Raw genomic sequence first — 16,778 nt, 5'->3', positions numbered from 1 at the left:
ATATCATAGTTGCAAAGTTATTGGAAGATATTTTAAGGGACCAGATATGTAAGGATTTAGATGGACAATGACTGTGTAGGGATAGTCAACATGGCTTTGTGTGTGGTAGGTTGTGTCCAAGCTCCTCTTGGAGCTTTCGAGGAAGTTACCAGGAAAGTTGATGAAGGCAATGCAGTGGATATGGTATACATAGACTTTAGCAAGTCCTTTGACAAGGTCCCACATGGGAGGTTGGTCAAGAAGGTTCAATCACTTAGCATTCAAGATGAGGTCGTGAATTGGATTCAACATTAGTTTAATGGGAAAAGCCAGAGAGTGGTAGTAGCTGGTTGCTTCTTTGACTGGAGGCCTGTGACTTAGACACAGGGATTAGTACTGGGCCTGTCATTGTTTGTCATCTATATTAATGATTTGGTTGATAATATGGTAAATTAGATCAGCAAATTTGTGGATGGCACCAAGATTGGGGGTGTGGTGGACAGCAAAGAAGACTATCATGGCTTGTAGGAGGAACTGGACTAGCTGGAAATATGGACTGAAAAATGGCGGCTGAAGTATAATGCAGACACGTGTGAGGAGTTGCACTTCAATAGGACAAGCCAGGGTAAGTCTTATATGGTGAGCTGTAGGCCACTGAAGAATGTAATAGAACAGAAGGATATGGTTCAAAATTCCTTGAAAGTGGTGTCACAGCTAAATAGGGTCTTAAAGAGAGATTTTGGTACCTTGGCCTTCATAAGTCAGTGTATTGACTGAATGAGTTGGAATGTTAATTTGAAATTTTATAAGAAATTGTTGAGGCCTAATTTGGATTATTGTATGCAGTTTTGGTCTCCAGCTTACAGGAAAGATGTAAATAAGATTAAACGATTGCAGAGAAAATTTACAAGGATGTTGCTGGGTCTTGAGGATCTGTGTTATAAGAAAAGGTTGAATGGGTTAGGAGTTAATTCCTTGGAACGTAGGGAATAGATTTGTCATGATCTTTTGGTTGGTTTAAGTCTAGCTCTTTTGCTACTTCATGTTTAACATGTCCATAGGAATTAAGTTATTTTTACTATTGCTATTCATTGTGCAGTTACTTGCATGAAGGGATATTGAGCAATAAACTGTTGTTGAAGTTTGTCCCTGTATGCTGTCATGTCACTCTTAAGTTCCATTACATACATTATGAATGTGTTTGCTTCAAATGACCATTTAATGCGTGTTTTCCTTTGCTTTACTGCTTGCATGGTCTCAGCTGTAAATGGACTGTTCCCCTGAAGCAGCGGCAACCTGTGCTGTTGGTGAAATGCCGGCTGTATCTTTCTCAGGTTTCCCAGTGCCTGCCTGTATATTCAGCAGTACACTGCCAATGGTTCACTTACTGACATGCCCAGCGCTAGCTCCGGGTATGCCCTGGCCATTCCCTGGCAGTGGCTGTATTACTCTATTTCGTAGACATCTCTCCATTTCTAAAGCACAAGGGTATTGCTTTTTTATACCTACAGCCAGGTTTTCAGCTGCCCCCTAACATGGAGAACAGACATTGACCAAAGCACTGCCCATTCTGGGTACAGATGTGCCTAGATTTGTTTCTGTTTTGGTCTATGGGTGGCATTTAATTTCCCTCCTGCCCTGCATATCTGCAGAGCATTCCACAAACCGCCACCTGGGGACACGCTAAATGGGGGCAGAAAATCTCTCACAGGGTTTTTATTATCATTATTATTACTTCTCTTTTTTCTCAGCTCAGGATGGGAAAACCTGAGGTATGACTGTCACCAAGCACCATTTCACGAGTGCTAGGAACTTTTGGACTATCTAGTGGTGTTTAGTATTGTGGCTTTCTAGAGATTTACATAAATATTACTGTGTAGACTAATTGCTTAATGCTATTGTGCAGTAACTTTGGGATGATACTAGTCTCAGGTATTACTACTGGGACAATGTCTACTCCATTCATGTTCCATAGTCTTTCAATCACCTCTTTTAATTCAGCATATTTTTGGTGTTTTTTACTTACTGATTTCTCTATGTTGTATGTGTTTGGAATGGCTGTACCTATTAAGTAGTTGTTCTTGCTTGTTTATTCTGTAATATTATATCTGAATTGTTATTATAGATTGTCCTATCTGTAGTAATGCATCCAGCATAATACAAGTTCTTGGAATCTGACTCTAAAACTGGATCAGGCTTGTATTTAGTGTAAGGTAAGGTGCCTTTTATGAGTTTGTATTTTAAAGCAAGATTTTGGTGAACGATGGTTGCCACTTGATTGTGCCTGTGTGAGAAATCAGATGGGAGATAGGATCATGTAATATATTGAATTGTTTCTGGTTTCTCTTGGTATTTTCTGCTGTTAATGTCTTGAATTTGATGGTCTTTTATGATGTATTTTTGATATTTTTTTGTGTTAACAACCTGCTCCTGCATTGCCACAAGGAACCCTTCTGTTTCAGGGGAGAGGTCTCCAGTTCTGAGCGAGGCATACGATACTTCCTTGTCAACATCTAGTCTGCTCAGATCATGGGGATGTCTTCCATGGAGGGTCATGCTCCTCCATTGGTTAACTTTTCCTTCAATAGTGATAATTTCTTCATCTTTCTGGGTTGTAATTTCATTTACGTTTAGTGGTGTGTATTTTGTATCAGAATTACATATGCTCACATAAAGTGCTGAATCCTGTTTTTGTTGATGAAAATATATTCTTATGTTTTATTTAACTGTTGTGTAATTATTTTTTGTCTGTTATTCCCCTTTCTCCTTCTGTCCTAGATAGTTTTAATCCAAGTGAGTTTGAGTGTACATGGCTTTCCAAAATCTGTTATTTCAATGCTTATTTATTTTGTAAGTTTTCCAAACTGGCTTTGGACCAAGATATTATGGCAAAATTTGGGTAGAACCAAAGTGTTTTTTTGCCTTTGTGTTATTTTTATTGTTGAGCTCTGTTTGGCAGATTTTCTTAAGCCACATAATTTCTGTCAAAAGTTTTCCCTTTATCATACTATGATCTATTTTCTTTGCTTGTTGATATCCCAGGTAATTATATGTTTCATAGTCATCCATCAGTTGCATTGTATCCTGCTGCTTTGCTTTATTTTCTGCTAGCTCTGTTGCATCATTCTTTATGTTTAATGTTCTGTACTTATCTAGTCCAAAGTTCATGTTAATATATTTAGAAAATAGTTCCACTATTTGAATTAATTGCTTTAGATTTACTGATGATGAAGCATATAATTTCAAATCATCCATGTATAGAAGGTGAGTCAAAGTATAATTTGCTTTGTTGTCTCTGATTTGTTCTCCTATTTCTGTCCGATTCAGTAAATTCAGAGTGGATTTAAAGCTAGACAACACCATAGAGGGCTTAGAGAGTCACCCTGGAAATTAAATCAGTTTGATTTGTACTCTTTTGGCTGTTAATAGAAAGGGTGATTTTTGTACATCAATGCTTCATATTATTATAATTATTACTAATTGTTTTTCAAGTATTGCAAAAGAACTTGTATATAACTATCTTAAAAGATTTAATGAATTACATTATTACATTAATGAAATCCAGCAGTTGCAGTTCTGTACACTAGTATTTATTTCATTACAGAAAATTACATTTGAATGGTGCCTTTCTAACCCATGGGCATCTTAACAATTTACCACCAATAACATACTTCTGAAATGTAATCACTATTGCAAAATAAAGAGTCAAAACAGTTAAGTATGCATAATAAGATCCCAACAGAAACAAGTTAAATGATCTTTCGGGTGACGTTGGCTGAGGTGTGAATAGAAGCCAGAAGCTGAGAAGTTTCCTTTGCTCTCCAGGTGCCGTGAATCTTTTCTATGGAGTCTGGGTTTGAAGACCTTTCCAAAAGTGTTTGCCTCCCACGATGCAGACTCCTTCACCTGATTGCTTTCAAATGTCTGCAGCAGGTTTTATACCCATTACCTTCCGACGATGACAGAAGTGTGCTTCTACTGAGCTAAGACTAAGGTTGATCGGCCACTGACAGAGTTTTGATTTTACTCTATATATGCAATTGTATTCCAATGTGTCACAAATGACTGCAGATATAGAAATCTGGAGCAACACACAAAAAGCCCTGGAGGAACTCAAAGGGTCAGGTAGTATGCATGGAGGGAAATGGACCAGATGAAAAGTCTCGACCTGAATCATTGACTGTCCACCTCCCTTCATAGACTCTGCCTGACCCATTGATTTCCACCAGCGTTCTTTGTATATTAATTCTTATGGTGGTGCTAAAAAGTTTGTGAACCCTGTAGAATTTTCTCTATTTCTGCATAAATATGACCTAAACGCTGATCAGATCTTCAGGCAGGTCCTAAAACTAAATAAAGAAAACCCAATTAAATAAATAACGCAAAATCATTATACTTGCTCATTTATTTATTGAGAAAAATTATCTATAATTACATGCATTTGTTGGAAAAACCTCTAGGGTAATGCCTTCTACAAAAGCTAGTTGGAGTCAGGTGTTCCAATCAATGAGCTGAGATTGGAGGTGTGGGTTGCAGAGGTACTCTGCCCTATTAAAAACACACAAAGTCAGGCTACTGACAGAGCCTGCTCTTCTCAAGAAAGATCTGTTTATGTGCACTGTGCCTTGATCAAAATGACTTTCAGAAGACCTTAGCAGTAGAATTGTAGAGATGCATGAAGCTAGAAAAGGCTACAAAAGTATTTCTAAAGACCAGAGTGTTCATCAGTGCACAGTAGGAGAAAGTGTCTACAAATGGAGGAAACTTGGTACCTTTGCTACTCTCCCTAGGAGTGGCCACCCTGTAAAGATCACACTAAGAGCACAATGTGCAATGCTGAAGGAGGTGAAAAAGAACCCAAGAGTAGCAGCAAACGAACTGCAGAAATCTCTAGAACTTGCTAAAGTCTCTGTCCACGTGTCCACTATAAGCACGGAACAAAGACGGTATTCATGGAAGGACACCATGGAGGAAACCAACTGCTCTCCAAAAAAACCATTGCTGCACCTTTCAAGTTTGCAAAATACCACCTGGATGTTCTACAATGCTTCTGGGAAGATGTTCTATGGACAGATGAGACAAAAGTTGAACATTTTGTCAGAAATGTACTTTAATATGTTTGGGGGGGGGGGAATGGCTCTGCACACCAACACCAAAACCCCATCCCAACTGCGAAGCATGGTGGAAGGTGCATCCTGGTTTGGGGCTGCCTTGCTGCCTCAGGGCCTGGACAGCTTGCAATCACTGAGGGAACAATGAATTCAAAATTGTGTTAAGACATTTTACAGGAGAATCTCAGGGTAGCAGTCCGTCACCTGAAGCTTAATAGAAGATGGATAATGCAATAAGACAATAATTCAAAAGATGAGAGTAAATCAACAACAGAATGGTTTGAAAAGAAGAAAATTCGTGTTTTGGGATGGCCAAATCTAATGCCGACCTTAATCAATAGAAATGTTGTGGAAGGACCTGAAGCAAGCAGTTTATTCTAGGAAGCCCACCAAAACATCTCAGAGTTGACGCAGCTTTGTAAAGAGGAATGACCTAAAATTCCTCCAAAGCCTATGTGCAGGACTGATCACCAGTTACCGGAAATGTTTGATTGAAGTTATTGCTGTACAATGGGGTCACACCATTTCTGAAAACAAAGGGTCACATACTTTCTCCAACAAATACATGTAATATTGGATAATTTTCCTCAATAAATAAATGAACATGTATATTTTTATGTTATTTATTTAATTGGGTTCTCTTCATCTAGTTTTAGGACTTGCGTGAAGACCTGATCACATTATAGGTCATATTTATGCAGAAATAGAGATAATTCTACAGGGTTCACAAACTTTCTAGTAACACTGTACCAATATGCATAAAACACAATATATCCCTTCTATTACTGCATAGGTTCTTATACATTGCAGAAATTGCCAAAATGAGGTAGACTTTTTTTTCACTTGTATTCTGAAACCATATTATTGAACACAAATAAACAGAATCTCCAACTACAATTGCTGTACACAATTATAAAGGTAGACATTGATATATTTAAGAGGCAAACCTACCTGTCAATATAAAAGGTAAAAAAATTATTGAAAATGTTTTTATTTTTTAAAGCAACAAACAGCTGCTGCTTTGCTATTTAAGTTCTTCACTCCAATGTATCACCGCAGCATTTCTTCTACATGAAACATGCAAACTATCTACGCAAATGCCTAGCATAGATTTTTGGTCAGTTTTCTCTACGTTTCATTCAGTTATAATTTATTTTATTTTCTCATTTTAAAGTTTGATTAGCAGTATGTAATTTTAAAAGATTTTGAAAATTCTACCTTGATACAAATTCCTTTAACTGAATTATACCATGTAAACAATTGAACATAATTTTTTGAAGAATATACCTCCAACAGAATCATAAAAGTAGCATTTAAAATAGCAATAGCAGTTAATATGATATATAAAAATGTTATTAGGTATTTTTGTGGATCATGTATGCAGTTTTTAAATTTGTGGGCTGGAAATTGGACCATTTCTTTACACGTTTACATAAATTCCTCATGAAAAAGATATTTCAGCTGATTAAACATGAGCAAATTTTTGTAGAAAACTCTCCAAATTAAAGAAACGGTTTTTAAAAAAATTTGCTGTTACACTTCCAAACAGAACAAGTCACCTACAGCCCAAGCTGAGGTAAAGATAATATTCCTGATCTGAGTCTCTTAACTGAGCTAAGTAATAAATAATTTAAAATGGCACTGAAGGAATATTATAGAAAATTGATGTGAAATCAGATATTTCGCACAATGATTCCTTTACTCATTTCAAAGGCAGCAAGTGACAGAACTTAGATCCAGTTATTATTTGATCTTCTTATTCAGGAAAAGAGTTCGAATAAAAATTAGTTGTCTAAAATGATTCAACAGATATTTAAGTTCTTTCTTCTCACTCTTTATGCTACAATTTTAGGTACAGTAAAAGGCTGGTAATCTACCTTCCTATTATTCAGCTCCCGTCTCACCTGCTTCTATTTCTCAAGTTCCTTTTAAACTTGCCAGCATGCTGTTGCCTGCATTCTTTTTAAGCTCACTGTGCCTCTGTTCCTATGTTTCCTTTAGCTTACCACATTTTGTTTCCTGTAAAACCAACTGGCTCATGGGAAAAATAAAACATTAAAAAAAGGAGTATTTAAAGTGTAATCATGAATTAAAAAGACTAGTATTTAATAGTGTGAAAAACTTGCCAGTTGACACCACCAAAGTCCAGATGTCGCAGGATTATCACATTTTTACTATTCATTTATTTAGCGGTAGAATGCAGAGAAGGCCCTTCCAGCACTTCAAGCTGCGCCGCCTACATGACCCCCAACACACCCAATTAACCTAATCACAGAACAACTTACATTGACCAATTAACCGCCTTTGGACTGTGGGAAGAAACTGGAGCATTTGGGAAATACCCAGTCATTCCATGGGGATGTGCAGACTCCTTACAGATGGTGTTGGAACTGAACTTTGAACTTCGGAATGCTACGGCACTGTGCTAACTGCTATGCTTCCATGGCGCCCTAATATATGACAATTTTGAGCTATAATAAATTGTTATGTGACATGTTAGATTTATCATTTTAATAGACTAAAGCAATTCAAAATATCACTTTTATAATATAAAATGTGAATAAATTACTTTGTTGGACCATTTAAGTTAATAAAACATGCCAGTTTAATCTTCAGCAAATTTTCAGTGAATACCTTGTGTGTTTACAAACTGTTTTCAAACTAGAAAGCCTAAATGTTGGTCCTGTATATTTATTTTGTTCATCATTGCCTTTATTTTTCCTCTACTACTCTGTACAAACATTACAAAAGTTAAAATGTGATAAAATCAATGAAGCAGAAACTGCAAAGGATGTCCTTTCATTGATAATCATGGGGAAATTCATTATTGTTAAAGAAAGGCAATACCAAATAAACCATTTTCAAAGCACTTTTAAACAGAACAAGTAATTTTCAAATCGCAGAGCTGAAAGTAAAATTTTGTGAGCCACCTTGCACTGAGCCTAGTCCAGGCCTAATTTTCACTCTCTGAACACTTGAACCATGCTCACTCTTCGCCTTTGCAGCTGCACGTCTCCTAATATCACCTTGGCATGGCCACCACAGCTGCTCCATAAAGTTGAGCAGCCTTTGAGGTCTAAACCAAAGGAGAGAGAAGGCGTCTATGTTGCTTGAATGTCCTTTTGGCCTCCTGGCAGCTCAAATTGTCAGGTATTTAAATGTTTCCACCATCAGAAGCATTTATAAACAAGTGAAAGACATTTAAATAATTATTAAAAGTGGTACATTCACTTAAAACTGCACTTATGTAAGTTAAAAGCTAACATTAATTAAAATAAAAGAAACTGTGGTGAAGGTTGGTGACCCCAGTCAAATGAGTGGATCTGTGCTGGATGTGCCATCTACAGCTGATGCAAAGTGCATCAGGGTCCTCAGCTCAGCATTTGGGGAATACTCCAGACTCAGTAATGCAGTGAGAGGTCAGTAATGCAGTGAGAGGTCGAATTTCCAATGCATTATGTAAAACTGCATTGCAATGTGCAGATGCAGAAGTCTAGAAATTGCTCACACATTCACTCACACAGTTGCACACTCTATCTCTACAGAAACACAATATTTAAAGAAAATCATCCATTTGCCTTTGCACTGTGCTGCTGACACAAAGTAACTAATTTCACTTCATCTAAATCAGTGATAATAAATTTAATTCTGATTCTGAATAATACTCTCCTGATGGTCCTGATTAAATCGATGCAAACTGCCACTCTTGGTTATTTATTTAAATGCTATGTACAATACCTAATACACAATGTTGTCACTCTACCTTTGAACACACTACCTGTGTGCATGCCTTCTCACTGGGAGCACAAAATGGAGAAACATCTATAAAGAATCTACCAGACTCAATGCTTTTACATTGTTTTCAAATGAAGTTTAAATTAATTATTTTCAGAGAGAAAAATCTTATATTAATTAACCACTATGAAACTGTCCTGGTGTAGAAAAATGGTATTGACCAATCAGTAATTACATGAAATGTTTCACCCTAACGTACCAATATATTTTAATTCTTGAGGAAATCCTATAATATATAATCCTATAATATATTAGATATTAGAAATTTGGTTCAGAAAAAGAGGGATGTCTACAATAGATATAGGCAGCATGGAGTAAAGGAATTGCTCGAGGAATATAAAGAATGTAAAAGGAATCTTAAGAAAGAGATTAGAAAAGCTAAAAGAAGATACGAGGTTGGTTTGGCAAATAAGGTGAAAGTAAATCCGAAAGGTTTCTACAGTTATATTAAAAGCAAGAGGATAGTGAGGGATAAAATTGGCCCCTTAGAGAATCACAGTGGTCAGCTATGTGTGGAACCGAAGGAGATGGGAGAGATTTTGAATGATTTCTTCTCTTCGGTATTCACTAAGGAGAAGGATATTGAATTGTCTAAGGTGTGGGAAACAAGTAAGGAAGTTATGGAACCTATGACAATTAAAGAGGTGGAGGTACTGGCGCTTTTAAGAAATTTAAAAGTGGATAAATCTCCGGGTCCTGACAGGATATTCCCCAGGACCTTCAGGGAAGTTTGTGTAGAAATAGCAGGAGCTCTGACGGAGATCTTTAATATGTCATTAGAAACGGGGATTGTGCCGGAGGATTGGCGTATTGCTCATGTGGTTCCATTGTTTAAAAAGGGTTCTAGAAGGAAGCCTAGCAATTATAGACCTGTCAGTTTGACATCAGTGGTGGGTAAATTAATGGAAAGTATTCTTAGAGATAGTATTTATAATTATCTGGATAGACGGGATCTGATTAGAAGTAGCCAGCATGGATTTGTGCGTGGAAGGTCATGTTTGACAAACCTTATTGAATTTTTTGAAGAAGTTACGAGGAATGTTGACGAGGGTAAGGCAGTGGATGTAGTCTATATGGACTTCAGCAAAGCCTTTGACAAAGTTCCACATGGAAGGTTAGTTAAGAAGGTTCAGTCGTTAGGTATTAATGCTGGAGTAATAAAATGGATTCAACAGTGGCTAGATGGGAGATGCCAGGGAGTAGTGGTGGATAATTGTTTATCGGGATGGAGGCCGGTGACTAGCGGGGTGTCTCAGGGATCTGTTTTGGGCCCAATGTTGTTTGTAATATACATAAATGATCTGGATGATGGGGTGGTAAATTGGATTAGTAAGTATGCCGATGATACTAAGGTAGGAGGTGTTGTGGATAATGAGGTGGATTTTCAAAGCTTGCAGGGAGATTTATGCCGGTTAGAAGAATGGGCTGAACGTTGGCAGATGGAGTTTAATGCTGAGAAGTGTGAGGTTCTACATTTTGGCAGGAATAATCCAAATAGAACATACAGAGTAAATGGTAGGGCATTGAGGAATGCAGAGGAACAGAGAGATCTAGGAATAACTGTGCATAGTTCCCTGAAAGTGGAGTCTCATGTAGATAGGGTGGTGAAGAGGGCTTTTGGAATGCTGGCCTTTATAAATCAAAGCATTGAGTACAGAAGTTGGGATGTAATGCTAAAGTTGTACAAGGCATTGGTAAGGCCAGATTTGGAATATTGTGTGCAGTTCTGGTCACCGAATTATAGGAAAGATATCAATAAATTAGAGAGAGTGCAGAGACGATTTACTAGGATGTTACCTGGGTTTCAGCAATTAAGTTACAGAGAAAGGTTGAACAAGTTAGGTCTCTATTCATTGGAGCGTAGAAGGTTGAGGGGGGATTTGATCGAGGTATTTAAAATTTTGAGAGGGATAGATAGAGTTGACGTGAACAGGCTGTTTCCATTGAGAGTAGCGGAGATTCAAACTAGAGGACATGATTTGAGAGTTAGGGGGCAGAAGTTTAAGGGAAACACGAGGGGGTATTTCTTTACTCAAAGAGTGATAGCTGTGTGGAATGAGCTTCCTGTAGAAGTAGTAGAGGCCAGTTCAGTTGTGTCATTTAAGGTAAAATTGGATAGGTATATGGACAGGAAAGGAGTGGAGGGTTATGGGCTGAGTGCGGGTAGGTGGGACTAGGTGAGATTAAGGGTTCGGCACGGACTAGGAGGGCCAAGATGGCCTGTTTCCGTGCTGTGATTGTTATATGGTTATATATGGTTATAATAAATTTCCATAGGGTTTATGCTTAAAAGATGTTATAAATTTTCTTGATTCTTTACATGATTTCTAAGAAGTATCCAACAAATACTAATACCTTCTCTTGCTGTATTTTGGATCAAATGTGTTGCATGAACTCATGTTGAAACATTTAAGTGTAGCCACAGTGTCTTAAGTTTAATTAAGATGTTGGTCTTTATCAGTGCTTTTCTATTTGATTTGAATAAAAGCTTGGGGAGACAAACACCATGCTAAAACTAAAATTCTATGGAAGGAGGTACTTAATCTGCTAAAGATGATATTGCCCCTGTGGTCATTTTATGGTGGTTTTCATGTTCTGGTGTAGGTATTTGAATTCTAAAAGAAATTTTGCCACAAATTTCTGTTCGCAAGACGGACATAAAAACTAGCATAAATTTCAGCAAAATTTCAATGTAGAAACAACTCAGAAATTGAATCAACAAGATGATAGTAAATCACTGACCATGACTCGTTTATAATGAAGATTAATTACACCTCTGAAGGCTACTAACAATAAAGATGCTGGTCTGGAAATGATAACTGCTGATACTTGCAGGAAATGCTTAATAAACATCCTGCTTTTAGCTCTTACCACGACTTCAAAGTAGGCTTAAGTTTTACTTGACATTAGCCTGTTTATTCCTTTAAGTGCTCATCAGTATGACAGCAGTAATCTCAAAATCTATTGTGTATCCCAGCAAATGAATTTAAAAATTAAAGGATATCTCATAAGGCAAAAGTCTTAACTTATTTAAAAAGATCAAATTATGTTGTACTATTTTATGGGCCTTCTTTTGAAAAAGATTTGTCGATAAAGTATTATTTGGTTTAGATGTAATGACTGCACTATCCTCACAAAAACCCTAGAGTCCTGTTATAAAGGCGTCCTCGGCATCATCAGATGTCATACCATGTGTAGAAGTACGACTCTGTTGTAGTTCATTGATACTTTCATAATAATTTTCTGCCTGCCTCTCATGAGCAATATTTAGTGATTTATTTCTCTTCCATTTTATATTGATTGCTTCGTAACCTGGCTCTGCTTCTTCTTCATTTTCATCTTCATGTGGGAATTTCATTTGCCAGGTCCTTTCATTAACTGGAACATAACCAGGTTTCCCTCCCAGGAGCTGACTGCCTGTATGCCAGCGTGGACTCTTGATTGATTCGTAATCAGATTCTTCTTCATTTATATTCCCTGTCGACCAGGAGTAGAATTTTGCATTGTCTTCTCTTTGAAGTCCCATATTTACTGGTAAAGGCATTTTCTTTCTGAAACCTTTCTTTGCCACCTTAGAGTACATTCCAGCAATCTGTAAGAAAATATGTATATTTATCAGATTTTGTGGAATGTGATCAAGAACTTATAACTGGTGAAGTATGAAGTTTATATTACTGGATATCTTATAGCAGAAGTGTTGGCTGATGTCCTTTTCTGATACTTGCATTGATATAAAGTTCATTATAGGTATAAATTCTTCGAAGTTCTTTAACCCATAATTAATTAAAACATTGATATCAAGTTCCATTACCACGAATTTTCATGTAGACAATAAACAATGCTGAATTAAAGCAGATTACAATAGCAGAGAAAAAAACAATTCCTGATCTGTGATGTTTAAGTACCTCAATTTCAGAGTACTTATTCTTCCTTCTATCAAACACAAACAATGACTACCTGGAGCTCTGTCATCATTCTAAATGAAGATATTTAGAAATACAGCATAAACTGAATCGATGTAATACCTAAAAATGTAATGTCTGGAATAACGACTGTATTTTATTTAGGTCTCCCAAAATGTTAAAAAGTGTTTTTATTCCAATATTTATACAGTTCCCTTGTGTAAAGGATGATTGATTAGGCAATAGCCTTTTGGTAGATTTGGCTCACAGACATGTGAACGACAGTTAAAAACAATGGTTAGTCTCTGGTAAACTTAATGTACTCAGCTTATAATTGATAACTCATTTGGGATTTGTGGATTGTCAATGATGTATAAATTCATTTTTTTTAATCCAATAGCCTCATTCATTACAAAGCAGATCATTGGTATCACTTATGATCATAAATCTTAGATATTTCATATGCTAAATCTCTAATGTGCTCATGCAACTGACTGCTTGTTCTAGTTCACTTGGAAATTACCTGAGAAATAAGGCAAAAATAAAAAGATTCCTGATCACTGGCCAATAGCAGGGGATTGAGAACACATCTCCCCAACTTTACACAGGGGAATTCCAACCATGTTTGGCTTTATTGTTGGAACCTGTGACTCAAAGATCACACAACAGGAACCACCAAATCTAGCCTATAAGAGTTGACCCAACAATTATTAATGACATGTATTTTCTGAAAAGTTGTTTTCTAAAATGGAAAATGATACATTATTCTCCCTTGCTGTTCTGCCTTCAATTATAGTACATAATTGGACTGTCCAATTGCCTTTCTCTTTAAGTACAGTGTTCCAAAGGTATCATTTACCTATGAAAAACAGCCTTGTTTGCACAACTTTACCCCTGATCTGACAACACTAAAATAAGGTTACATGTAATCTGCCCTTTTATGAATTAAATGGAGGCTATTGAGACTCCTTGGTGTACCAAACTGGAACAATATCAGAGTATGTGTTAACACACAGCATTTTATTTCCCCAGTATAACATTGCTAGTAAACCATCTTTAGCGTTCCTGTGGGAAACTGGTTTTGGCTCCAGTTTTTAAAAACATATATTTTATAACAAAGATAAGCTTCCAAAAGCAAATCAAGTAATTTCCATATTAAGAGTTTGTATGTTTAATTTCTATCATTAGAGCATTTCCAAATGAGTTAAAATTTAACTTGTTATGCATGAATTAGTTGAATTTAAGATTATTTATTACTATAAATACAAAATGCTGATAAGATTCAAATCAAATAATTGGATCAATAACTGATTACTTGAATAATTTATTTTGCTGCATTAAGAAAAAGCAATTCTATGCAGGAAATACACAACAAACTAATATGTCAAGAAAAAGTGCCAAACCAACAAATTAGGTTTGTAAAGTAACCACATTTTTTCTAAATTAACTCCATATTTTTTCTATTGGCTCAGAAAAGACTAGTAAAAACTATGCTCCCCCTTTCACTTTTAACCTATTGTTCCCTCACTATTCCAGGTTTGAGGCTAACTTGGAAGCTTCACATTGACCTGATCTGTCTAGACCATTAAATGAGAGGCCCAAATCTGCTCATAGTACCAGTACTTTAAATGTGCTTTGACCAATACCTTAAAAAGCTTCATCATTATATCTTTACTTTTGTATCATAGTCCTCTCGAAATGAATGCTAATGTAGCACTTGCTTTCCTTACCACTGACTCAACACCTGCAAGTTAACCTTTGTGGAATGTTATGCGAGAACTTCCAAATTCCTTTCTACATCTGTTTTCTGAATTTGATCTCCGCTTAGAAGATAGTCTTCATTGAAATTATTTCAGAATTTAATTGAGGAGTCTAGGTTATGGGCACAAAATAAAGGTGAGATCTGCATTTTTAATATTTGTAGTCAACTAGCTAGTCGTCAATCCTACAAAGAGAGTAAATTACTTTGCCCTGAAGGTACAATGGAAAGTAAAGCAGTGGAAGGCCATTTTGCCCATCAAGCACACTCTGCTATTCCATCAGATCATTAGTGAACATCTCAATGAATTTCATTGTCCAGCACAATCATCAAATAGCTTGGTTCCTTTTGTGTACGAAACTTTAATTGACAATGATTAATACATTCAATGATTGAGCATCCAGAGATACATGGGATAGAGAATTCCAAAGGTTCATAGAGTGAAAACAAGCCTGGAATTCAAAGTAATACACACAAAATGCTGGAGGAGCTCAGCAGGCCATTCAGCATCTATAGAAAAGAGTGAATAGTTGGTGTTTCAGGCTGAGACCCATCACAAGGAATGGAAATAAAGAGATTAGAAGCTGAAGTAAGAAGGTGGGTGGAGGAGAGGAAGAAGCACAAGGTAGTAGTTGATAGGTGAAACCGAGAGAAGGGGAGCAGGAAGAGTGAAGTAAAGAGCTGGGAAGTTGATTGGTAAAAGAGATAAAGGGCAGGGGGAGGAGCGTCAGAGGGAGGTGATGGGCAGGTAAGGAGAAAATCTGAGAGAGTGAAATGGGAATGGGGAATGGTGAAGGAGAAATGAAGGGGCAATATCAGAAGTTCGAGAAATTGATGTTCATGCCATGAGGCTTGAGGCTATCCAGATGAAATATAAGGTGTTGCTCCTCCAACCCGAGGGGGCCTCATCGAGGCAGTAGAGGATGCCATGGACTGACACATCAGAATGGGAATGGGAAGCAGAATTGAAATTGGTGGCCACCAGGACATCCCGCTTTTTCTGGCAGATGGAGCATTGATGGTCGGGAAAGTGGTCTCCCAGTCTACATTGGGTTTCACTGATATTCCTCTATATATATCTCTAGCTTTCCCGGTTTCACCTATCACCTACTACCTTGTACCTCCTCTCCTCCCGCACCTTCTTACTCTGACTACTCATCTCTTTTCCTAGTTCTTGGCCTGAAAAGTCGACTATTAACCCTTCTGCATAGATGCTGCCTGGACTGCTGATTTCTTCCAGCATTTTGTGTGTATACCGTTTCTGTGCTGTCCTAATTGCCAGTTGTGATTCAGGTGTTGCTATACACAAAAACATCTTCAGAGGACTTGGGTGTCCTTGTTTATTCAAACCATGGGTTTGGAATGTTGGCTTCGCAAGAGCTTTAGTTTAAGATCTCAGAAGTAATGAATTAATGTATGTTAGATATAGAATGCATGACTTCATTAATGATATAATTCTTGTCATCAATATCAGTGATAAACGTTTATTAAAACTTAACTGGTGGAGAAGCATTGTTGTTACTCTGTATGTTTGTTAGTCTACAAATTCCTACTGTTAGACCATGTAAAGGCATGGATTTAAGACTTCACACAAGTAATCAACTAGGTGCTTCAAAAAATTTTGAAAACAGATGGCTGTTATAAGGTGGAATTCTCTACCATTCGCTGTTGGTGTATAGTCTCTATGTTCTTTTTAAAAATAATAAGGAAATTATTTGAAAAAAAGTAATACCAAAGATGGTATGCCGTTCCTTTTTATGCCTTGTGATGCATTGGAGGGCATTTTTTGCTGTTTCTTTAACATTTGTCTGCTTTTTACAAAGCTGATTTGTTAGCTTGATGCTCAATCCAGCACAGATGGAACACATGTAAGCAGCTGGCCAGATTTGAACTTGAGACCATTTGCCTCTAAGTCCACTACAGCACCATTTGGCTTAAAGATTGTATAGGGGCTTAAAAAAAGATGCAGACCTATTAAGGCACTTTTGTACTGCAGCATTCTACAATATTTAGATAATTATATCACTGTTAAGTCATTGTTTGCCTTTCTAGTACAGTTGGCCCTCCTTATCCGGTTTCAGTGTGGTGGACTTTAGGACCCAGCAGAGCTCAGGACCCGTCACCTGCAGCTGCTGCTGTTTCTGTTCTGTTGACGGAAAGCGATCGGCATTGAAAATAAAGAGGAAATAATAAAGTGATCGGAAAGAGGTGAAATGTCATCGGTCATTGGAA

The 16,778-nt window shown here is 37.0% G+C and overlaps 1 protein-coding gene across 1 annotated transcript in view; it reads right to left on the bottom strand.

The window, feature by feature from the left end:
- Positions 1-11,624: 11,624 nt before the first annotated feature.
- Positions 11,625-16,778, bottom strand: part of LOC132398925 (phosphoprotein associated with glycosphingolipid-enriched microdomains 1) — an 87,515-nt gene continuing 82,361 nt past the window's right edge. The window contains exon 8 of the mRNA XM_059978761.1: positions 11,625-12,477. Coding sequence (XP_059834744.1) covers positions 12,028-12,477 — 450 coding nt within the window. The 3' untranslated portion in view covers positions 11,625-12,027. The remainder of the gene's footprint in view (positions 12,478-16,778) is intronic.

Source organism: Hypanus sabinus, chromosome 9, assembly GCF_030144855.1.
Source record: "Hypanus sabinus isolate sHypSab1 chromosome 9, sHypSab1.hap1, whole genome shotgun sequence".
NCBI classification, from domain to species: Eukaryota; Metazoa; Chordata; class Chondrichthyes; order Myliobatiformes; family Dasyatidae; genus Hypanus; species Hypanus sabinus.
The sequence above is the reverse complement of the archived record's forward strand: the minus strand, read 5'-3'. Positions and strand labels throughout refer to the sequence as shown.